Raw genomic sequence first — 26330 nt, 5'->3', positions numbered from 1 at the left:
TTTTGAAAGGTCCCACTGCTTTCAGTACAGCACTCTTTAATGTGTCGTGATTTATCAAATGCATACATAATCCTTTATACACTGGTTTTCAATTGATGTAGTAAATTGACCACAAAGGGTGGCACAAGTTAAGGAGCACAGGCACCTACATGTCAAATACGATCAAGCAACGTCCAACCTTACCTGCATGAGTTACACCCTACTTGGAACCGCTAGCCTGGTGTTCTCAGCTATCTACTGTCCTAAAAACAAAAAAGGGTCAAAGATGAAACAAATCGTGGCAACTGCTTCAAGTTCATGCTGCACTCCTGCAAATTCCAGGGTGTTATCCTCCCCAGACTTTCATTATATTTACAATAAAGGACGTCCATCAGCCAGGTGTAAAAAAAAAAAAAAAAAATTCTACACACGTGTCAAATCTGATGGTCCACTTTACATTGAAATTGTTCAGTAATCTTGTCCATTTTATACACAACTGTACAGATCCATTTATCATAGATTGTTTCCCGCTCTCTACTGCTCATAGTCGTGTCCTTGATCGCTCGCGCACTTGGCCTCATGTTCTTCCCCATTATCGTCTTCAATAACTACAATTTCCACGTCGTGCAGCTGCTCTGAGTGTTCAATCTGGACGCTGGCAGTTGACATTTCCACTTCTTCCTCCTGTACGACCATCCGATCGGTTTCGTCTGTCCCATCGGCCAGCTCGATTCCCATTATGCAGGTGTCCTGGGGCTGTTCGCTCGTGTCTGGTGCTGGGTCAATCTCGATCACAGTCTGTGTTTGGGTCTCCGTTTCCTCTTCAGTCTCTGCAATGATGTGTCCTTCATCATGCACCAAGACCGTCCCCTCAACGTCATCTTCCACCCTCCCCTCATCATCTAAGCCATCTTCTTCAGCTGCTTGAACCACAGATGCCAGCCCTGGGTCCACCTCCACCAGTTCCACTGGATTAACGACTGCCCCAAGGTGGCTGGGATCCTGAATGGCTGCAGTGCTGAGAAGTGTGAGGCTTGAAGAAGGGTGCAGAGTGATGGTTTCCTGTGACACTGCTTTGCCATGGCTTGTGGGAACCATTGTAGCTGCTGTGTAGCGGGTGAAGAATTGTGAACCAGAGGGTAAGGTGTGCAGTGTGACGGGGCTTGACTGGTGCGCCAGTGTGGCTACTGGAACACCCCCAACGCTGAAAGGCTGACCCATGGAGGAGATGGTGATTGGAGAGAGAACAGTGAACTGGGTGGACTGCTGCACCTGCGACGACTGCAGCGAAGTGCTCGGAGTTAGTAGTGTGGCAGATGCTGGTCTCTGCAGGCGTGGCCTCTTTGAAGTTGGCTTGGCCGTAGCCAGAGACATTAGTACCACATTCTGAACGGGTTGGGAGCGAATACGCCACTCGGTGGCCTGCTTCTTTTGTTCCTCCAGTTGATTCTCCAAGTCTGGAAAACATCCAAGCAAAGAATGAGCACAGCAGCAAGTATGGTCTGTGGCCTCTTGGCCAACAACTCCTGTAAACCGTCTTAAACTAACTTGATGAGAATTTCATAAGTAAGTGGTGTCTGCATCAAGAGGAACCCCGCTGACTGTTTCTCAAACTCTCACATGCAAACACGACCATCCCTATGACTTAATACCTGTTTGAAAAAGCATGTACACCCCATGAAATGGTTTTTGTGTGTTCATATGGAGACATACCACGATTTGACCTTCATGTAAACAATATCTATAGATAAAGGTGATACAAAATAAGAAACATCAGGCCACGTTTACATCCTGTAATAAACATAAAGGCAAATTTTGCAGGTGGAAAAAGTAAGTCAACCTTTCCATTTGTTACTACCTCAAACACCAAGTTAGAATCAGAACATCATTAGAGAGGACCCTGTCTTATTAAAACCTCAGATAGGTTTATATTTAGTTTGGTTTGCTCTTTCTTGTTGAAGTGTGTTTTATCACCACATTGAGAGCAAAAAACATTTCTGGGGCCTTCAGAAAGACGGTTATAGATGCCCACAAGTCTGAGAAGGGATTAGAAAAGATCTGCAAACAACTGGAAATCAACCACACCACTGTCTAGAACAGTGCTCCCCAAACTCGGTCTAATCAGTGACAACACCTGATCTCATTTAATTAGCTGCTATTATTTTTCTTTTATTTTACATTCAGAAAAGCACAGCAGCCTGATTTTTACATTTAGAAGTAATTCTGCTTTTGCTATAGATTTAAATGCTTAACTCTCTTTTGTCGATTTCATTATATTTTCCCCTTCTCTGTATCTTATTAATGACAATTAAAACGAGCAGAGCAGACACGCAGGCAAACAACGCTGAATATTCAGCGGCTGCAACTTTAGCGTTAGATCCACTGATTAGTTGTTAATGGATTAATTAGAACACCTTGAAAAATAGAATGAAAGTCAAGATGAAAATATTGTTAAAAAGAAAAAAAATACATTATTCCTATATAACTGTTTGGTACATTTTAATATATTTTGTTTTTTGTTTTTTTACCAAATTTAGTTTTCTAATTTCTATATTGTTCCCAAAACACAGAACTTGGGAAATAACACATCACTTAATTAGCCCAGGAGTCCAATTAAAAACAGAAGCTGGTGGGAACAAAAACCTGTAAGTCACAGGGGGTCCCCAGGACAGAGTTTGGGAAACACTGGTCTAGAAGATCATCTACAAGTGGAGAAGATTTTAGACAGCTGCCAACTGGTCTGGTTTTCACAGCCAGATGGTATTCTAGACACCAGTCTCCATTAGTTGGCTTTTATGACAAGACGGCGGGAGGGTGATCTTATTTTAACGGCACGTCACGTGGGTGAAGTGATGCCCAGGTTAAAATCTGAAAAGTCGGGAAGAATAAGCATCAACGAATCACAATAAATGGGGACAATAAGTAAAAAACAGAGAGCTAAATGACACTCCTAGCTGCCCATCAGAATAGGCTAGTAGTGTAGTTCAAGACATTATTGTAGGTACGATCTGGGATGAGAGAAATAGGAAAATGTGTGGAGGTAACATGAAAAATTATGTTGAAATTAAGGCATGCAAGCGAGATTGGAATTTTCTGCTAAAGGCCACTAGTTATTTTAGACATCTTGCACTGGCAAGTATAGTGGACGGTTTATTTCAAAAGGTTACCAATTCAGACTTCACAAGTGACCCCTTGGTCACAGCCAGCAACTGCTCAATGCTTCATCTGCTAAATGAAGAATTATAAATGTTCTTAAATCAGACAGACAAAACCAAACTGAGTCTACCTAACTATCTGTGGCCCGGATTTTTCCATTTAATTAAAATGAATGTTTAGAATAATTACAAAATGAAACACTTTGGACTGAGAAACTGCAGGTTGGGGCCACTGAGATATGAGCTACATATTATAGAAGCTTACTCCCGCCACTGATTTTGTTCAAAAGTTCCATAGCAAAATAACAGAAAACAGATACTTTATTTACAGATTTGACACTTGATTACGTGCAACACTCTCTTTTCTGATTGGCTGTACGATTGAGCCCTGCAAGGGACAGGCCTGCTGTTCACCACATTTCCTTCTTGCCTTACAATCAGTGCTGCTGCACTAACCATTGGCTCCTATGACCCTAAACAAGGAGGATTACATTCACTCCTCAGCACATGCAGGATTAAATGTTTATTAAAATGATGTCTGTTCAGTTCTAGTCACTTGATTGCACGTCCTCAACTTCTTCCTCATTAGCTGTCACTAGAAGACTGGAGCAGTAGTTTTACAAAACAATGCAATGTGTTTTTGAGTGGTGGGAATAGATACTGTAGCAAAATGTAGACACTACCACCACCATGTCAGAGTAAATCCAACCCAATATGGAAGTTATTGAAATGACACCAAAGCGAGAAATATACTGCTACAATCTATGGCTTTTACAAGAGATAGGACAAGGACACAGAAACCTGTGCTGTCCCAGGGAAAAGCCAACCCTTTGCCACCCCGACTGCACCTGCCTGTTAGTGTGCTGTGGATCTGCTCCTGACTTTCATCCGTTTGGCTCTTCCGATTGTATAGCACTCTCTTCACCGTTTCAAGCAGCCCAAACATCTGGGCAAGATTATTCAGGAAAGCTGCATCTGTAAAGCACAATTAGCATCAGACTTTAATCCAAACTGTTTCGCCTCGCTTTTGCATTGTGACTCACCAATTCATACAAAGTTTTCGTAACATTTTTGGAACCCATCAAGCCCAGAAATTTGTTACAAATTGCTGGACCCTATTCTGGCAGTGGTGTGAACAAGGTAAGAGGGACTAAGGACCACTGAAGCATGAACATGTGGGAATTCTGTGAACTAAAACTGTCGCTGCCCATTAGAAGGCAAGGTTGTTCGCAATTTACTTCAAAAGATGCGGACTTATGGGAAGCCATTTTATCACAGGAAACTGTTTCTCACCGATCATCCATCATAACTACATACAAAAATATCCAAAGGCTGAATGAAGAATAGTCGCCATACCTGCCTCCTGGAGGGTAGACAGTCCACTACGTTGCTGAACACCTCGGAGAAGTGCAAGCAGCTCATTGCGGATGTTGGACACAACTTCTCCCATTAGGCCCACATCAGCAATGCCCTTCCAAAAGTTGAGAGTCTCCTCTGTGAGAGTGAAGGGAAGGGTATTGAAGGTTATGTTCTGAAAATTTTGTGTCTACTTATTTATACTGTATTCATCCAGTAACAACCACAATGTCTCCAAAGTCTACTCAGCACATTAAATACTCAAGGCATGCTTTGCTAAATCCTGTTAAATAAAATTTTCACATCTTGCTGCCATTTTGGATGAACCCCATTCTTGACAGTTCTGCAGTGTCGATAAAATGGAGCACAACATCAAAGTATTTTGAAAACCCAGGCTACCTGAACAAATCAGTTAAATGGATTGGACAAAAAAAACAAACACACAAGCAAACCCTGTTGATAACAATATTTACATTTTTTAATCCCTGACAGTATTAGCAATCTCAAAGTTATTGTCAGGTTCAAGTATTTATATATTTTTAGGGGGCTTCGCTAGCCCACTCCCAGGTTTGGCTATCCGGATATACAATTTAATGCGACTGTTGTATGCATGGGAATTGTTGCGTACTCTTTCGATTCTATGTTGCATCACTTCTCTGTGATTATAAATATACACCTGACCAAATTGTGGTTTCTTCGAAATTAACCTTGTCGTAGCTTTAATTGCTGCGGGACCTCAGATTCTCATAGCGTATGGTGAATTATTGCGTAAATCTACGTTTTGAGCACTGAATGATGCAAACGCGAAAAGATTATTGTAGACTCTTATTTTTTGCCTGTAGTGTTTGTGGATTTCACTTTCACCAAACAACAAATCTTTTAATTCTCGCGGATATGCCTCTTCGATGAGAAGAAACACTACTTTTCCCTGATGGCAACATGAATTAGACGATCTACAAGTCTCCAACTTAAAGTTTAAAGCCTTACAATATCTACATACTTCTGACATACAGTGCATCCGGAAAGTATTCACAGCGCATCACTTTTTCCACATTTTATTATGTTACAGCCTTATTCCAAAATGGATTAAATTCATTTTTTTCCTCAGAATTCTACACACAACACCCCATAGTGACAACGTGAAAAAAGTTTACTTGAGATTTTTGGAAATATATAAAAATAAAAACATTGAGAAAGTACATGTACATAAGTATTCACAGTCTTTGCCATGAACCTCAAAATTGAGCTCAGGTGCATCCTGTTTCCCCTGATCATCCTTGAGATGTTTCTGCAGCTTCATTGGAGTCCACCTGTGGTAAATTCAGTTGACTGGACATGATTTGGAAAGGCACACACCTGTCTATATAAGGTCCCACAGTTGACAGTTCATGTCAGAGCACAAACCAAGCATGAAGTCAAAGGAATTGTCTGTAGACCTCCGAGACAGGATTGTCTCAAGGCACAAATCTGGGGAAGGTTACAGAAAAATTTCTGCTGCTTTGAAGGTCCCAATGAGCACAGTGGCCTCCATCATCCGTAAGTGGAAGAAGTTCAAAACCACCAGGACTCTTCCTAGAGCTGGCCGGCCATCTAAACTGAGCGATCGGGGGAGAAGGGGCCTTAGTCAGGGAGGTGACCAAGAACTCGATGGTCACTCTGTCAGAGGTCCTCTGTGGAGAGAGGAGAACCTTCCAGAAGGACAACCATATCTGCAGCAATCCACCAATCAGGCCTGTATGGTGGCGTGGCCAGACGGAAACTACTCCTTAGTAAAAGGCACATGGCAGCCCGCCTGGAGTTTACCAAAAGGCACCTGAAGGACTCTCAGACCATGAGAAAGAAAATTCTCTGGTCTGATGAGACAAAGATTGAACTCTTTGGTGTGAACGCCAGGCGTCTCATTTGGAGGAAACCAGGCACCGCTCATCACCAGGCCAATACCATCCCTACAGTGAAGTATGATGGTGGCAGCATCATGCTGTGGGGATGTTTTTCAGCGGCAGGGACTGGGAGACTAGTCAGTATAAAGGGAAAGATGACTGCAGCAATGTACAGAGACATCCTGGATGAAAACCTGCTCCAGAGCGCTCTTGACCTCAGACTAGGGCGACGCTTCATCTTTCAGCAGGACAACGACCCTAAGCACACAGCCAAGATATCAAAGGAGTGGCTTCAGGACAACTCTGTGAATGTCCTTGAGTGGCCCAGCCAGAGCCCAGACTTGAATCTGATTGAACATCTCTGGAGAGATCTTAAAATGGCTGTGCACCGACGCTTCCCATCCAACCTGATGGAGCTTGAGAGGTGCTGCAAAGAGGAATGGGCGAAACTGGCCAAGGATAGGTGTGCCAAGCTTGTGGCATCATATTCAAAAGGACTTGAGGCTGTAATTGCTGCCAAAGGTGCATCGACAAAGTATTGAGCAAAGGCTGTGAACACTTATGTACATGTGATTTCTCAATTTTTTTATTTTTAATAAATTTGCAAAAACCTCAAGTAAACTTTTTCACGTTGTCATTATGGGGTGTTGTGTGTAGAATTCTGAGGAAAAAAATGAATTTAATCCATTTTGGAATAAGGCTGTAACATAACAAAATGTGGAAAAAGTGATGCGCTGTGAATACTTTCCGGATGCACTGTATCACTTATGTCCACATATTCAATCTCTTTTTGCTGTTCCGTTATTTCACTGAGTAATAATTTCCATTTGTTTGTGCTAATGTGATCTTTACTTTTTTTTTGATACTTTCGAATTTTACTGCTTTCATAATCTGTAACTTGCTATGCATGTGTATTGCGCCAATGTCTTTATGAAGTCTTTTCTTTCTGACCCCGATTGGACCTCCGAGGTTTTCAATTCCACTTGGTCCAGGCTGATTATTACTTTCCTTATTTTCAGAATTTGCACATAGCTGCTCTTTCTTCTTCACTAATATACATATATATTATACAGTATATATTATACAGTATATATTATATATATATATATATATATATATATATATATATATATATACACACATTTCCTTAAAACCTGAAAATTAATTTTAGCCAGTGTTAGGCTATTAAATATTTAAAAATCAGCTTGGTGTGATTTTGGATTACCTTGCACTAGGCAAGACTGCAAAATGGGAGACACGTGGTAGAATGTAAACCGTGCTGTAGTATAAGTAGTGAAGTGCATGTACACAAAAATGTCTGCTATGTGGAGAAGCGAACACTGGCTTTTTAGATTGGAGAAAATAAGTGTGTGGATTTAACATACTGAGTTGAAATGACCTAGTCACTATGTCTCCGGCAGTTTTCTCCAGCTCCTCGAGAAAATTCCCATACATTCACAGGTTAGTTAAGAGATGTCTCCTGTTTGATGGACAGAAATCAGCTTACATAATATAGTTTATATTATTTGGATGTACTTCTTTTTAAGCCTACACATGCTGGGTTCAAGTCCAAGTGTCTATTAATGGTGTTTTCATTAGAGAGCCAGATAAACGAATTGCTTGGGGCTGATGAGCTGTTTATGATACTAGAAGAGAGTAAATTTGAAGTGTATTCTTAAACCTGAGAAACTGGAAAGAAGAATATAATACATCTGAGATTTATAATCTAAAAATCTACTGACTGATGACACCTTCTTCACAAACGTGTACCATCAACTAGAGTCCATTTTACAAACATACTAGTTGAGGTAATCTGCCTTATTTAGAATATCTGCATATATGCAGGCTTAATAAGAAGAACATCCAAACAATAAAAAAAGACTTTATGACCAACACCTTCAGAACCCCACCTTATTAATCCACCCCCACTTACACCACCAGCTATATATTGCCTTTAATCATTTTCCTGTGATGATGACACCTGGTAGGTTGTTGAAAGCTTAGGAATAAAAAAACTATTTTAAGATAAGCGACTGCCTTTCTCCCTTTGTGGATCTCTAGCTACAAATATGCAAACTGTATCACAGACCTTCGCTTACATAAATATTTTAACTACACAATTTTAGAAAATGCAGTAAAGCCTACCAGAAATCTCTTCCGTGTCCTTCTTTCCTTCGGCATCACTGCTGACAGCAATGCCCTGGCTCCACTCCACACTCTCATCCTGGTTCACCTCCGAGACAGTCAGTTGGGATCCATTTCCTGTACACAAAACAAACTTACTGCACCATTGACTCGTGTAAGTGCCACGGAAGAACAAAACTGCAGTTTGGCACTTAAATCATCTGAGCAAAACAAACACTAATAAACAAAGCCCTTGAAGGGTTCACATTGTATGTGTTCTGTCTCCATTAGTATTATATTTAATAGTCTCATGTCTCATGCTTAAGAGATTGGAAATCGTGGAGGACATAAACTAAAACAAATAAACCATGCAGCAGCTTTTTTTCAGCCAAGGCAGGTATTCAGTTTCACAGTTTACATTGTGAAGGCATGATGGTTGTGAAAAACACATTCTCTGCATATAAGCCAGGAGAATCTTTGCATAATGTACTTGATAAATAAACTTACACTGAAGTGCATTTTCAAAAGTTCTTTGCTCCCATGTGCTGCTACTATTTTCTATTTAGCAATGGGACAGAACAAATACTGACATAACATAAAACAACACCATACATCATGCCGTGATGAAATCATTTTAATCAGCTGCTGCTCTTTATATTCCCCAATACACATACCATAATGTCCTGGCGATACACTAAGAACAAGATAAACATGCACACCCTCACCTTGAGGCGAAGTAGGCGTCTGTACCATACTACTCTGCTGTCCAGGAAATCTGGTGTTATTAATCAAAAGGTCAAATTTAGTACTCCTACACGTGTTGGTGCAGACTTGATTATGTTGGTAGAAATCAATTTGTCCCGAATCCATCATTTTCCTGGCATCAAGAGAAAAGGAGATGATTTTATTTATTCCTCAACACTGCTTTTTACAGGCATGTAACCCAGATATTTAGCAATGACAATTTCTGTTATTGGACTACAGACCCTAGTGAAGACCAACAACATGTTTACAATATGACATTTAGCACTAGAAACACCCCCGTTATTGGCTCAGACTTGTTTCTTAGGAACATGAAGTTTTGTTTAACTGGCTTCCTCCTGCAATGACCCTTACTGTCCATTTGAAAGTGTCTGGACTTTTTTCTCCTTATTAAGTTTACTTTACAATTTTGATTAAAGATTTAGTCTCACTCTTCTGTAAGTTGTTTGGGCTTTGTCTCTATAGTACTGCCTCTTGGTAGAGTGGTATTAATCAATACTAATCATTCTTCTTTACACTGCTTTGCAGATTTTATTAATTCCTGGCACCATCATGTGTATAAAAGTGTCTGGACAACAACACAATACTCCCACTGGTGACATTTTTCATACCGTAGCATGACTCCTTCTAAGCGAATGGCTCTTTTCCAGTCCTTCAGGGTCGCCTTGCCAGCCAGATGAACGAATTGCTTGGGGCTGATGAGCTGTTCATGATACTAGAAGAGAGTAAATTTGCAGTGTATTCTTAAACCTGAGAAACTGGAAAGAAGAATATAATACATCTGAGATTTATAATCTAAAAATCTACTGACTGATGACACCTTCTTCACAAACGTGTACCATCAACTAGAGTCCATTTTACAAACATACTAGTTGAGGTATTCTGCTTTATTTAGAATATCTGCATTTGTAGGATTGCAGACATGGTTGGCATGTATAGCATAAATATAAATTTGGTGATGCAGGTTTTCTCAAAATATTTGAAAAATAATCTGTACTACTGTATTTTCTCTCCGACTGATATAATTGTACTCATTTTATTCAGATATTGTAGATATGGGAGCTTTTTAGCATTCAGCACCAAACCCAAATGTACGATAGATCTGCCCAACTGCTGATGGCTATGCTACCTGGTCACTGAGGTACTGTATGTGATTTTTTTGAGACTTAATGATTTAATTGACTTTCCAGTCAACAGCTTGCCTTGTAAATTCACTCTGTGTTGATTAATTGATTTAATTTTAAGTGGAATTGGAAGAACCAAGCATTTTCGGGACAGCCACCACACACTCACTACTTACAATCCCAAAAAGTAACAAGAAATTGTGCATGCTACAGCAGTGTTTCTCAACCTTCAAGTATTTGCGACCCGAGTTTTCATAACAGTGCACACAGATGAATTTTATTAACTTTTGCACTGATGTGAAGCAATGTTTTCTTTATAATTGTCATCTTAGATATATCCTGCTATTATGAGGTCTTTCTATGTCAGTAGCCCCTAAACATACTATCAGTTTTGTTAAACAAGATAATATAATTTTATAATAATGAAATAATATATCCAGTAAAATCAAAGAGTTTAGCATTATTTCCAGTATTTCACTTGTTCACTATGCATAAATAAAAAAAGTAATATGCTATTTAAAATGCAATCCATTCGTGTAAAGGACTGGTTACCATTCACCTTCTACACTAACTCTGCGTTTAAATCCTCACAAATAATATACTCTGTACATTATAGTGTCCCTGAACTCACAGTAACTACAAGGATGCCCAGATATGAGAACAAAAAAATTATTTGAAAACTATGAGGCACAGGATTAGGTAGTGACAGAATGAACCTTACAATGCAAAAATAATAAGAAATAATCATCCTAGTGCCTCTCGGGGACATGCCTATAAACAACAATAGGATTGTCTTACTAAGCGATTGACTGCCTGCAACACTTACCCATAGAAAACTCTTTGCCTTCATTCCTTCCATCATCCCAACTCCACGCTCTTTGCCCTCCTGACCCTGAGGCCCTTTTAATCCTCAGGCCACAACTACGTCTGAGGACACCTCTGGTCCTCTTGGACACTTCCAAATGAAAACAGGCTAGCCTTTTCACTAGTAACAGAAACCAAGATACAGCTTCTCCTAAGAGAACCTGCTATCTGTGCAACCCCACTGAGGTTTGTTCAACATAAATAACAGCATCCCTTGAATGATACAAGGGTCTCTGCCACACCCAAGTGGGTAGGATCAAATAAATGATATATAGGGGTTACAATAAAGGAAGAGAGGGTAGTCGCAAAGTTAGTTCTGGAACTTCAGGATAAGGATCATTTTAAAGGGGTGGATGTTCTGATGCTGGATAAGATATCAATAGGCAACTCCTACCCAGTGGGATGCACATTCAACCTTTTTAACAGATAACTACAGACTGCAAAAGTGTAAGATGTACATGGTTCATAAAGTCTACTAGGTGGAAATTACTCTCTAATTATGCAATTTGTTGCAATATAAAAGCCTTCTGTTTAGTGGGTTTTAGCAACCAGACACCCACAGAAGATCCACAATCAAACCAGAAAATATTCTCTGGAGTAAACATCTGTTTAACTTTCAAGATCAATGGCATTTTATTTGTTCCCTTTAATACAAGCTATGAAGTGAGTGTACCTTCACACATTTGACATTTATCCCTGGGCACACAAACTTCTTCCAGATGAGCACTGCTTTTATATCGCCACAGGTGATAGGGTAGCCAAGCTCTACTTCCTCCCCACATGCAGAATTATCATCTGGAAAACAAGAATGGAGAATACATCTTTATTAATGGAGAATAACTATAGAAATACCACTGTAAACTGCATATACAAGGCACTGCAACATACAGGATTCAGTTTTTTATTTTGAGTGACTGATATCTAGTACCAGGAAAACAAACAAACATCCAAGGTAGCTCCAGAAGTAGAAAGTGCAAAGTATGTTAATATTTTAATTGATTTAAAATGTTTATTGAAGTATTTACATTCAACCTATATAAATATAGCTGTGATGGATTGGCACTCCACCCAGAGCTGTTCCTACTTCACCCTCGATGCTAGAAATGGATTTGAGAATTTTATGTTATATGATTATAATAGGTAAGCACAAATATAACATTATTTGCTCAGACAAACCACATTCTGTCAGCCAAGAGAGAAACTGTATTGATTGTGCTTCAAGACACAATAAAATTTAATTTCCACAAACTGGATAAAGGATAACCTGTTGAGAACTTAAGTGGATGCTTCTAAAATCATAAATACTGCACTGATGCAAGGTCTCTTTCTCTGTGTCATGAATCAAAATGTGTGTAATTGCCAAGAGATGTAGGTGCTTTTCCTGTTTTCTCTGTTTTTTTACTGAAATAAGGAAGGGAATTACTGCCCAAATATAAGCATTTAATCCTGACAGGACATTTTAACAACTATTTGATATGACTAAAACACTTTATTAGCAATCTAGTTAACTTCAAAACAAAGCATCCTCAAACAATATCACTGGCACAAATGTGAAGTCACACATATAGAAGCAAGTACGCTAGGAGAATGACCTGACCAATTTAAGAAAAACAAATCTTAATTCTTTGAGTGAACCATACATTAACAATCATGAAATGCTAGTTGTGAGGGAATGTGGGACATTGTGATATATATAGTGTTGGATTTAGCATATCACAGAGGTAGCATTTACAAGAATAGTAGCATTTTACACAACAAATTCTGAAAATTTTTACATGTGAAAAAACACATCTTTCACCTAAGGATCTCAATGTTAATACAGCATTTAGGCTACCTGTATGTGTTTCTACAGACACCACAGCTGCATCAGTCTCAGATGAGTCTTCGGATATCCTAAAATATAAGAAAGAAAAACAAAATTAAAAGAAGCCTTATGAGTTCTAATTATAAATAAAAATTAAACTACCAGTCTGTCACAGCCGATTATTCAAAAGATAAGATGAAGCATCATATCCAATACTTTTTCTGTTTAAATACTTATGTACCTGCTGCAACCGTTCAGCTTGGCTATTGAAACAGATCACTATGCAGTCTAAAACCAACCTATACCATGAATGTCACTGTGCCCAGGGTGTATTATTTCACTTAACCCTAGACAAGAGATTGAATACTGTCACTGAAATTGTTGAGACAACACATGTAAAACCATTGCAGGCTTGCTGTTTCCTTTTTTTAATAACAAAATGATTTTTCTTTCCAACATAATTATAGTCACAATGACAGTCTTGTGATTATGTGCTTATAGCTGTAAGAAATGCTATAACACTACAGCACTACTATTGCATCATACTGACTAGAGACATCCTGTTAATTTATGACTATGCTATTGGAGCCGCACTTGATGCAGATGGAATAACGTTTGTTAAGGATATGTGACATTTGCATCTTCGGCAAAAATACTAACGGTCCATTCCAATACATTTATTAGCAGCACCACATGTCAGCACAGAGCAGCAAGGTCTCCTTCTTGGTGTTCCGAATCAGATGATGTGTGTTAACTGCTAGAAGATGAATGTGCTCTTTCTGTTTTCTACAGCAAAATATATAATTTAGCTTGGTTTGTTTAATGGGACACCAGAAGGACCATCATTGTAGCCTTAAATATTAATTTTAGGCACTAACCAATATTACTGTGCACAGTTTTTTTTAACACTTCGCCAGTTTGAACTCTGTAAATGCCAGTAGTGATTCCTGCAATTGGTCCGTCCAGTATATGACGTTAACCTGAGTCCAGCTTTGCAAGCAGGTCCTCCCAACTTACAGGGAGAACTTGGAAGTTGGTGGCAGGATTGGCACTCCAGCCATTGGGAAAAAAAAAAAAACCTCACACTGTTCCATTCCATTTGAACTAGAGTCATGCTGAGGTGTCACCCATTGCATGGTTGCGCTAGGGTCCTAATTTGGGATTTTGAGGTGGTATGTTGTATGGTGGGTGCGGCAACACGCTGTATTAGTTGGATGCTCCCAACCTCCTCCTCTTCCTCCTTGAATATTTGATGTTAATCTGCTCTGGTTGCGCTCAGAGATGACAATGATCTGTGACTGCAGTTTCAATGATGAAAAATTCTGGAGGCAACAGATTATCACCTTTGCTACTTTTTGAACAAAAACTACCAATAACAAAAGACGGAAACAGGAGTGACTGAGCAAAGGGGCCCTCAGCATTTCACAGATGAAAGGGACAGAGATATTTTAACTTTTAAAGCAAAAGTAACAATGAATGAACTCACATGTGAAAAACCTAAGAAAAAAAAAAAGGTCTGTTTTAATGTCGGAAGAGCAGATCAGACTTCTAAAGCACATTTTCTTTTTAGAAGCAGTAAACTGATACTCTGCTATAGTGAATGGGAACTTAGACCTCTAACTCAAGAAGCCACTAACACCACACTGCAGGGCACAATCACACACTGGAGCAATTTAAAAAATATTAAACGTTAAATTTGAAATTCCTTAACTCAGGCAATATGATCACAGTACTACAAACAAAGCAATTCTCTTCTTCCCACATGGGATATAAAGACATGATGAGCTCCTCCAAACGTTCTCCTCCATTGGAGCCTTGCTGGATCTCCTTGTAAAAGTGAAAGTTCTCAGCTAGGGTGTAATATGCAATACCTCCAGAAGTGACATGGGCTTCGCAGTTTATTTTTAAGTTTCTTGGTAATATCAATTTAATGTCAACTTTCAATAAATGGTCACACTTCACTCTTTGCACTCTACACAACAACACCCTTTATACCTTGCAAGATGTTCTGCTATCTTTACTTCTAAAGGCCAGAATATGACATTTTATTTGTGCAGAAATTGAAGCATATAGGATTAACTGACACAACAACACTGAGTATTGGTGCAGGAAAACACAGAAAACTGACTGACCCTTGGGGCATTGGCTGTAACTGGAGGATAACTTGAGTCCTGCTGCTCTCTGCATTCCCAGGATCGTCTCCATCTGTCTTCAACAGCACCACGTCGCTCATGGACATGGTAACCTCTGTAGTAGACATGGTTGTCTGTGACTAACCTGAAAAAGAAGACCAACACAAACAGCATTTTTTTAAACATGATTTAACAAGGCTACTATTAAGCAAAGTAAAAGGAAAGAACCACAATAATCAAAACAGAGAAAATGTGAACTTTGTAAATTACATCAGGCCAATATTGCCACAGTGTCATAAACACAACTAATTTAACTAATCTAAATTGGACTGGACTGCCAATACTGATGCTCTGTGCAAGAAAGGACAGAGCCGACTATACTTCCTCAGGAGGCTGGCGTCCTTCAACATCTGCAATAAGATGCTGCAGATGTTCTATCAGACGGTTGTGGCGAGCGCCCTCTTCTATGCGGTGGTGTGCTGGGAGGCAGCATAAAGAAGAGGGACGCCTCACGCCTGGACAAACTGGTGAGGAAGGCAGGCTCTATTGTAGGCATGGAGCTGGACAGTTTGACATCTGTGGCAGAGCAACGGGCGCTCAGCAGACTCCTGTCAATCATGGAGAATCCACTGCATCCACTAAACAGTATCATCTCCAGACAGAGGAGCAGCTTCAGCGACAGACTGCTGTCACTGTCCTGCTCCACTGACAGACTAAGGAGATCGTTTCTCCCCCACACTATGCGACTCTTCAATTCCACCGGGGGGGGGGGGGTGTAAACGTTAACCTTATACAAAATTATTGTCTGTTATACCTGCATTTTTATCACTCTTTAATTTATGGTTTTTTATCAGTACGCTGCTGCTGCTGGAGTAGGTGAATTTCCCCTTGGGATTAATAAAGTATCTATCTAATTTTAATAAGCAGATAATGTGACCTGATGCACTCAGAATGAAAACTAGGCAGACCTAATAATGTCTCTAGACTAAAATGAGCATCTGATTTATTTTTATAATATCAAAATCCAATACTTCTACTTACAGTAACCATTTTGCTTTTTTGGTTAGAAAAAAAAAACATCAGTGCATTCTGCAGCTCACAGTACAATCATTGAGACAAGTAAGGCGTTAGGATGAAGTGGCTTGTATGCGCAAGACTTACTTAGTGCTACATTTCATAGGTCTTGTGCCTCTATCCAGGCATCCTTGATTAAAAACCCCAGGGTCTGTTAAACATTTTTTTCTTTCTCTCAACCCAATCTTTCCCTTTTTAGGGTCTTAGACACCCATTTCTTTTTGAATGTCTGGACAATTGTCAGTACGGTGGGTGGTTCCCTGGGAGAATCACGGCCAATCATCACTGCAGGTGGGTTAAGGGGATTTTTGAGGTTTAGAGTTTGCCTCTTGGAGAGTCGTTGACAATTGCCTGTGCGGAGGGGATTATCAGAGCAGTGACCATTGCTTAATCAATCCGCACCAATTCACCGCGACCCACTTCGCAAACCAAATCCTGAATTAGCCTAAGGGGAAAACAGCATCTACTTCTATTATAGTTTAATCAAAAACTACTGGAGTTTTTTCAGATATTGTCAATAATTGGCACACAGAATATTATATATATATATATATATATATATATATATATAAATTGGTGCCAATGATTGTCAATTTTTATACTCAGTTCTGTTTTTTTTCTTTGTTGTCACAGTTTTATGTGATGCACAACCCCCTTCTTCATGCTTATCTACATATATGTATTCATTATAAATTGAAGTTTCTAGATGACACTAAATGCTGCCTAAACTGTAATAATTGGTTCAATTTTATTTGTATTCCAGTAGGCTTGTAACTCCTTTTTACAGAATAAAGTGAGTTTTGCACATGATAAAATCACTTCATACAACAAAATCATCTATATAAAATGGTAATCACAACAACAATGCCTCAATTACAGCCTTATCATCTGTGTGACAACACAGTCTAAAAACAGTCAGTAACCATAATGTCACCATGACGTCTTTGAAAATATTCCCAGGTTAGCACAAGATTCACAAACTCAGCAGAAAGTCACTGAGCCACATAAATTCAAATTTAGTTCCGGAAAGCTTTGCAAGCAAAACAGAAATAGTCTGTTTCCATGTGGTGCCTGGCTATAGTGAAAACACTGGCCATGAAGAACCTTGTCAACAAAAGAGATCCTGGGACCCACCTCTGATATCCTGCTTGGTGATGGCTAGAAGCATAAAGCACAATAATAAAGGAACCAACCTACCCATTCATTATCTGCACCCATGTATCACATTACAGGGCAATGAGGAGGCACACAATATAACACACCTAAATGTATCGAACCTTAATAAATCTACAAATATTATTTTAAGTGAACATGCACACACACACACTAGCATGTGCTCTGATTTGTGTTATATTTATGTTCATACACACAGCACAATTATTCTGGACAGAACATTCAATCAAATGGTTATGACATCCACAAAAAAACAAGTTTTGACTTAAATTGGTTCCCCGTATAGCACTAATCTAACCAGTAACTGTTGATTTCAAAATTTCATTTTTTATTTCTTCATTTTACTTTTGTCAGGTTCCTTGCCAGAAATAGAAAATAATTTCAGGCTGTTCTTACATTCGCTGATTCACTCATCAACACTAGTCCTTCTCTATTTTCTACAAGCTACCATCTTGTTTTTTTCCTTCTTCTCCCTCATATATTTTCTTTTTCTTTTGCATGGTGATATCTAATTTCATATGTCTCTTACTTCCCTGTATTAATTGAATCCATACTTTCCTTTCAGCTGCAATGTAAAAAATATTCTTAAGTGGTTTGAGAAAGTTTCTTGCTATAGATGTCTGCCTCATGATTCTTAATTCCTTTACTAAAAAATGTTCTCTATGAAGAAATCTTAAAACTCCTGATTTTTATTACCTTCTTTAACTTTCAAAACTGCTACAGTATCTTGCTCTTGCTTAAATGTCACCCTTTACTGTAAGCAGACTTTTCATAAATCGATCTAATATTGGGACTACTACTACTGACAGTGTCATCTCCAGACAGAGGAGCAGCTTCAGCGACAGACTGTTGTCACTGTCCTCCTCCACTGACAGACTGAGGAGATTGTTCCTCCCCCAAACTATGCGACTATTCAGTTCTACCCTAGGGGTAAACGTTAACATTACTCAAAGTTATTGTCTGTTTTTACCTGCATTTTTATTACTCTTTAATTTAATATTGTTTTTTGTATCCGTATGCTGCTGCTGGAGTGTGTGAATTTCCCCTTGGGATTAATTAAGTATCTATCTATCTATCTACTACTATTCATATTCTATTATACTCTCAACTCCCAACTCCAGAGCTTTATATTCTGTGTTTACTAACAATGATGGCACTATAAAAGAGATATTTAATCATATAAGCAACAATATAACTCACTTCTAATGATTTGTTTAATAGCTTCAAAGACTTTTATTATTGTAGTGTTTCTTTTTCTTTTGCTTCTGGGTGACTTCTTACATTTACTGCATACCCTGCATTAACTGCTCACCTGGTCATCCTTTCCCCTAAAACTTTCTTCTTCAAGAAGAGCGCTACAGCAACTGCTGTGGTGATAACTGGTGCTGTAACATTGGATTCCAACCACCCCAGATATAAACTGCTCTTGCCTTTATGGTTCAGTAGTTAATACAGCAGCCTCAAAGCTTAGACCATAGTATTTAGGTTAGCAAAAGTAAAGAAATGGTTTATGAGTTCCACCTTCTCATTAATATAAACAGCTTGCTCCTCCAAACCTCAATATGAACAGCATACAGACATGGTCAAGAGGCTTATTTATTTATTTTTCACCAAACATTAAAATGGACCAAATGCTTAGTCAGAGCTGCTCAGACGTTGGTATGATTATTTTGTGCCAGATATGGTAATTGCAGCAGCTCAGGAAGGTCTGCTCCTTATGATTTTCAGAAGTTATAGAAAGAAACATTTTCAAACCTGTAACCTGGTGCCAGGGGTTATTACAAAAACTACAATAACATAAACAATGAAGATGAATTTGCGCAAAACTGTATTATTTATATAAAACACAGAACAATGAGCAAATGTTTCAAGTGCTTCCTTTGGTCTTAAGCTTCAATGAACACATCCAGTGAGCATATTTCAAGTGTTTCCTTTTGCTATGACAAATGAATATTTAACTAGTGCAATAACTGAAATGAAAAGGCAAACTTCAACACTGTCATGATAAATACCTTTGTAAATAATGAATAACTTCCTTTATTCTTCACAGCAATGAAAATAATGAAATGAGAGTGCAATAACATAAACGACTAAAGGAACTGCAACTGAGATAGCTGGCAGATGAAGAATAATCAAGTAATGAAAATAACTGAAAAATAAAGTAACATTATGCCCCTTAACAAATAAAGTGCACGTTGTATTATTTCCTTTCTTTTTGGATTATAAAAAAAAATCCTGAAGCTAATCTAGGTTACTCCTTTTCAAACAATTGTCTCTTCCCTGAGCAGATGAACATGAGTATGCTGCCATTTCTGCAGGAGAAAGGACATTTGGCACTTTTTACAGCTTTTCACTCAAGTCAGTGACTGGTTGAGTTATTGTAAATGATAAGCCACATTCAGCAATAAATCTGGCAATGCGTATTTTTTGGTTGCACAACTGATCTGGGCTAGAGGCAGCAGTGGTTGTGGTAGCTGTTGCTCCTAGCAATTATGGTGTAAATTGGAGAGCATGAATGGCTGCCTTATGTATTTGATCTGTGTGATATAGTAACATTACCTTTTTCCTTTTTGTGCCATACTGTAGGTTCTTAGAACACACAGTGCACAAACAAGCACCAGGTTTTCTTCAATATATGGCACTTATTGTCCTTTACCCACCTTTTCCCACACCCAAGCCCAACAGCATTTATTTTTAACAAGTTGTTCTACAGCACCAGCATATTCTCCAGTTTTGGCTACGTTTGATTCCATCTTAAGAATAGACTTTGAAATTGTGCTCATAGACTGCTCACAGAAAACAGCTAACCTGCTTGCACATCATTGGTAATTGAGAAGCTACAATTACGCAATTGGTAAATTCAAATGTATCAAAAACAAAACCCTTGTTGCTGGTATTTTAATAAAATTGTGTAGTAGGCATTGACTATTTTTAAAAATTTTAAAAGCAGCCATATTCTAAAAATCTGGCATGAGGTCAGGGTAGAATGACTAGACTTGTCCAGGCTAACAGAAAGGCTGCAAATACTTCAATAACAGCTCTACACAATAGTGATCTCCAAATACCCAATATATTGGACATGATTACTGCATCAGAGGACCACACCTGATTCCACTGCTACAACCCAACAGGAAGGTGATGCTATAGTGGACATGCGATCAAGAAACCTGAACAACTGAAGATTGGAAAAATGTTGCCTGGTCTGATGAATTGTGATTATATGCTGCCAAGTTCATATAATAGAGTGAACATTTAGAAGTAAACAGCATGAATCCATTGATTCTATCGTGGTACAGGTCGATGATGGTAGTGTAATGGTACAGCAAATGTTTTATTTGCACACATTAAGTTTCTTAAAACTATCTAAGCATCATTTTAATACTACAGCATTGTTGGTGACTATTTCATTCCCTAATGGCTGCAGTCTGTCCTTTGTCCAGCAGAATAATGTGTAATATCACAAGGCACACATCATCTCAAGCTTGCTCGGTGGTGTGTATGGTCTTCCGATCTCACACCATCAGAGCACCATTGGGATGATGCTGAATGGGAGGTATGAAGCATGAATGTGTCGCTGAAAAATATACAAGATGTGCATGATACTATCAAGTCATCATAACCCAAAATCTTTGAAGAAGGCTTTCAGCACCATATTGAATCTATGCCTCAAAGACTTTAGGCTGTTCTGAAGCCAAAGGGGAATCCTGAATACTGCTTGACTGGTGTAACTAATAAAGTGACTGTTGATTTTATATGAGAAATGTATTGGCTTGCAGCATTTTTCTACTGAGTATATAGGCAGAATTTTCATTGTTTATACAACAAGGGTGTAAAACTGGCAGACATTATGAAACTACTATATTAGAATCTACCATATAACAAATGCTAAGCTATAACATAATTTTGTGTAGGCATTCAAAAGCTGCAATAATAATCAATAAAATATGATTTGTCGTACTGTGATTTTTAATCATTGATGTCTGTTTTTTTACCGTATATTTAATGAAATCCTTGTCTATCAAATGTAAAAGCATGTATTTTTACAGTTACAAATATGTGTAAGCATTCTGTAACTGTACTTAGTGACCACAATACAAGAATTGACTAAATATGATCTGACAAAAGAACTGGGCTTGTTTGCTGGTATAATTTAAAAATATTCTGCAATGCAATTGATTCATTGTATTTAAGTTGTGTACACTAGAGGATTCAGATGTTATTTTTAATATATTTAATCATAAATACATATATTCTCGATCAAAATATCTGTTAATTAGAATTTCAGGTGTAAGGAATGAAATTCAGTGATCCATAGAATATTCTTCTTTATTCTGTGCAGAACATACCATTATTTAGCCAAAAACTGAACATTGCTCACATAAATCTTGTTTAAAATTGTCTAAAATGTATCCAGGACAAGATCCAAATTGTAAACCGTTCCATCAAGCACCTGCCTTTCAGGATAATATGCTTTATAAATGACCCACACTTATATAAATATTTTAGCGCAAAATGGTCTACCTTTCAAATTACCCTTGAAATAAAATCACTTCCGTTAGTACAAAGATTAATTTTGCTTAACTGGGTGAATCCTAACACTCCCTTAGGTTAACAGAGAAGTTTCTTCTTATATAATTGCAAGACTTTCTTAATGTTATTTAAAATATGCACACCAGATTTGTGACAAATCTCTTCTACTCTCTTAATATAGACCATGTGTGTAGACTGTTTTCTCTTGTCAAATAGCTCTCTGAACTGTAGGAGGAAAGGTCAAGTGTTCAGTTTAATGCAATTTTTTGGAACACAATGTGGAATTACCATATTACAAAGGTATTTGACTAAACTGCTTAACTTTTTTGTTGTTATCTTAATAAAAAAAGAATATTGCATACTAGTGGTGAACAGTACATAGCTAGAAACTTGTCAAACAGGAGTCATTTTTATATCATCATTTTGACTGAAGTTCAGCACATCAGGAAGTTGCCTTTGTTACTTGTCACAAGTGAAGCACATGTTGTAGTGGGGTGGGTGAAGGTGGACGTTCCATTACCTTCTGATACAACACTGCAGGTGGCCATAGAACTGTGGAGGTGGGAAAAGAAGGCAAAGAATGAACAGCAGACACTCTGGTAAAAATGAAAGGGCAGATAGAATTTGGTACATGGTCATGAATGAGAGGACTTTAAGAAAAAAAAATTTTTTATTAAAGCCATCTTGAAATGCTGGTGCATATATTAAATCACATTCATGCCCTTGCATGTACACAATTTTACAGCTGAGGCGTACGCAAGCAAAAGAAAGCCAACTGCATTGTCACTGCATACATTGTCGGGTAGGCTGCCAGTGCACTGTAAAGTTTGCAAACACCTTGGCATACAAACCACACAGCCAGCATCAATTTGATGTGTGCTTTGCGGTGCAAAGCTGTTTACATGCATTGCTCAGTGCACACAGCTTGTTCTATTCACAGTATACCATCTTGTGTGTTCTCCTTCCCTCAAGTCAAACTGGTGCTGGCTGTGTACCTCATATACTTTGACAGCTTTGCTGCTTTCAGACGCTTAGCACACTTTGATGCTGGCAGTGTAATTTGTATTTCAAATTTGTATGCAAACACTACGCGCAAGGTGGGTTATTATGGACTTTCTGATATTTTTGCACTGCTAAAAGACAGGCTTCATTGTAAAATAATGTTTATTACCTGGTAAGTTTATTCTGGTTTGATTAACTGTAGTTTACATAAATCTTGTTTCATCTCAATTTAAATAAAAAGACTTCAATAATAACTTAATTATAAATGAAGTCAGAAGGACTTCATTTTAGGCATTTTTAGGACTATATCATGATATACACTGTTATCATCCAAACTTTTGTAAATATTATGATAAATAATTTTGCTTATATCGTCCTGTGGTGAGACAAAACTGTTGTGGTGTTTTATTACATGTATTTATGAATGATTTTAATGTTTTTTAGAGCCATCAATGGTACAGCACGATAGGCAATCAGTGTTGTAGGAGTTTTTTAAAATAAAAACAGTGTACAGCTCTGATTCTGCGGGTATGAGTACTTATGCGGTCCCTGGGAGTTTAATGGGGAAATTGGGGATAATCACAAATGCATGACTATGTGGTTAGTTCCAGTATCCTCAATGTCACTCTGTGGATGGTAATTATGATACCCACGGGTATAAATGAGAGCCCATGGAGTGTCAGGAAGAGGGCAAGACTGCCAGAATCAGGAGTTTGAGTCAGTGGCCATGTGAGGGAGCGAGAGGAATGGGGCTCCAGCGGTGGATTGTCCCTCGCTAACATTAAAGAGGGGTCGGGGTGATGAGGGGGACTCCTGGAGATCCTGTAGACAGCACAGAAAGTGTATAGAAGATGGGGGGCGGCTCCACGCGTTCCTGTAGACACCAAAGGGTGTTGGTTGCGGTGTGAGCCAGAGAGGACTACGGGATGGTATGCACAGTATCAGATAAGCTGACTAGTTAAAGACAGTACGTCTGAGAGTGGTGTGGAAGTTCCATTTTGTGGCCATGATCAAGTCTGCTATGCAGTGTATTAGATGTGATAGATAGGGGCCACCAGTGTCTGCTGAAAACAGGAGGACCAAGGTGTAACAGAATCTGAGTGAAGGGCAAGGCACCCACAGGGGAATTAGGAGTTACCAGCCATGGTGGCACTTTATCTTTGTGTGTCTGACCCTGTGTACTCAAGATTCCCAATGACCTGACATGGCTGATGAGAGGGAGAAAATGCACCTGAGGGCACTTTCTTTTATGGATTAACTTATTCAATTATTTATTGTAATGCATGGCTTTTGAACACTTTAACTCTATAGTGAAAAATAAAACTTGGCTATTATTCTGAGCAAAATGCGTTGCCTTTGTCCAACTAAGTCATGACTACTGATGTCCCAGAAGGGACAGTTGCACCCATGGGCTGTGAACACAGAACATTACATACCCATCTCTATGTACACACAATAACAGTACCCATTAAGCAATTATCATGTACATTAATCCTATAGTGCAAAACCAGCCAATTGAAGGATCCATTACAATCCGTGAATTTTAAGATACCAAATTTGCATTTTTCATGCGGCTACAACAGACAAGATCAACACAAAGCATCATGGGTAAGTAGTGGGATTCAATCTTCTTTCACAAGATATCGTTTGGAAAACGTCCAAACAACAGACTGATACATCGGGGAGAAATTTTGTGGAGTTCAATATGGAATGTCTGCTACTCTCGTGTTGAATGCCTGTTTTTGTCTTAACCTATGTTTAACTATATAGCTGTATAAATCTACCAGGGCGCTGGTGGGCGTTATTGGCATTTAATGGCCCCATTCAAGTATGATTTCCAACCATCTACTCTCCAAAACACGCTAAATGTTCGATTCACCAGTAATCTCTTCTGAGTTGCTTTTCATAATAAATAAAAGTGTTACGGCTCATTGATTCATAAAAAAATTAAGCCCTTGTTTTGAAATATATAATTACACTGAAGGGCCCAAGCAATATCACTCAAAACGCCACCAGTATCTAAATACTTGGCACAGCCAGGCTCTCGGTGTGTAGGCCCTTTTAAGGAAATCCCAGTCCAGTCCAAACGCGCCCATTAGTTGAGGCTAAAGGGTCAATGCAGCTATGGGCTGGTGCCATTACACTAAACCGATATTCCAAAGTACAGAACACGGACAGCACTGTGCGATTATCTCGGTGCACAAACAATCCGCCTGTCGCTTCCAGCAGGCCGCCATGACGCAGTGTTCACACCATTCGCCTGCATTTCGCCAGGGCGCCAACCCTTCCGCTCAGGCCTCGACCGCCTCCAACACAATGGCCGTCGGCTCCGCTCCCAAGCAGTGGCGCAACGCACATTCACGCTGCGTCGTTCGCACAAAACGCCGCCACGCCACGCAACGCAACGCAACACTACGCCACGCCGAGCGGCGCAGCCCGGGTACTTGGGCGCCACGTGCCGCCGCAGCTCCCCCGCAAGTTGACGTCGCCCCGGTGCGGCGGCACGTACGCGGAGTAGAGAACGCGGCGTGGTGTGACGAGGGTGCCACAGTGAACGGGGACCCAACGGGTCTGCCCCTCGAGTGCCAGACCTGCCCCTGCGCGTTCGTTTCCCTTACCCGAGGACTCGCGCCCACACCTGACTTCCATTACGGGCGTCAGAGACTTACCGTGTCAGTGCGGCTTCATTCCGGGCTTCTGTAAACCCGCGTACCGCTTCTCGCCGCCGCCACTTCCTGCCGGCAGCGCTAAGAGGGAAGCGAGGCGGCCGATTCCTCCGTGACAGCTGACGCTGCTGCGACTGCTGTGAGCGGTTTTAATTCCAGCTCGATGGGCTCGCGAGGCGACTGTTGTTGCTGATCCACCTCCCCTCCTGCAGCGCGCAGCCGAGTGCCTGTGCTGGCGACCTCGTCGGCGGAGCTCTGTGTCGTCTGCACTCCGCCAGCTCGGGCACATGTGCGCCTCCAGACTGCCGCCTTTGTCCAGATTCCAGCGCTCTGGTGCGCTAAGGATCATAGACAAGAAGGGAGAGACAGACAATTCCCACTTGCGCCCACTTTGGTAGCGAACACGGCTGTGGATGGAATGGCACTGCAGGTTACACATGCGTACACATTTTCTCTAGTTAGGCGCATCGTCTGCCTATTTTGAAAACGCGATGTGTTCTAAGTGATGTCATTGTTCAATCGGCTTGTGGCTGCCGGCTTTTTTTTTTCCAGAGCAATCGTTTAAAAACTGAAATGAGAAAATCCTACCTTTTGCCATGTCCTTGCCAGTGGGTGTCGCTACAGCGGCGCCGACAGTTTATCAAGTCTTAACAAGAGAAAAAAAAATGAACACCTTTATGCCCAGCAGCCTTTCTAGTGTTGTCA

The 26330-nt window shown here is 39.6% G+C and overlaps 1 protein-coding gene across 1 annotated transcript; it reads right to left on the bottom strand.

Annotated features, from left to right (window-relative positions):
• Positions 1–26011, bottom strand: gmeb1 (glucocorticoid modulatory element binding protein 1). Its single transcript, XM_028819035.2, has 10 exons — positions 25629–26011; positions 15181–15325; positions 13079–13137; positions 11918–12039; positions 9868–9971; positions 9220–9371; positions 8516–8632; positions 4491–4628; positions 3987–4109; positions 1–1436 (listed from the first exon to the last, which is right to left on the bottom strand). The coding sequence occupies exons 2-10, from the start codon at positions 15306–15308 to the stop codon at positions 514–516; spliced, it is 1866 nt and encodes a 621-aa protein (XP_028674868.1). The 5' UTR covers positions 15309–15325; positions 25629–26011; the 3' UTR covers positions 1–513.
• Positions 26012–26330: the final 319 nt, after the last annotated feature.

Source organism: Erpetoichthys calabaricus, chromosome 14 (assembly GCF_900747795.2).
Source record: "Erpetoichthys calabaricus chromosome 14, fErpCal1.3, whole genome shotgun sequence".
NCBI lineage: Eukaryota > Metazoa > Chordata > Cladistia > Polypteriformes > Polypteridae > Erpetoichthys > Erpetoichthys calabaricus.
This window is presented reverse-complemented; position numbering and strand designations above follow the sequence as displayed.

Excerpts from the sequence above, each read along its gene's own strand:
- gmeb1 (XM_028819035.2), bottom strand. The coding sequence starts at position 15,308 with ATGTCTACTACAGAGGTTACCATGTCCATGAGCGACGTGGTGCTGTTG. Across the intron at positions 13,138-15,180 it reads TTACAGCCAATGCCCCAAGG|GATATCCGAAGACTCATCTG; the intron begins GTCAGTCAGTTT and ends CTTATATTTTAG. Across the intron at positions 9,972-11,917 it reads TAAATGTCAAATGTGTGAAG|TATCATGAACAGCTCATCAG; the intron begins GTACACTCACTT and ends ACTCTCTTCTAG.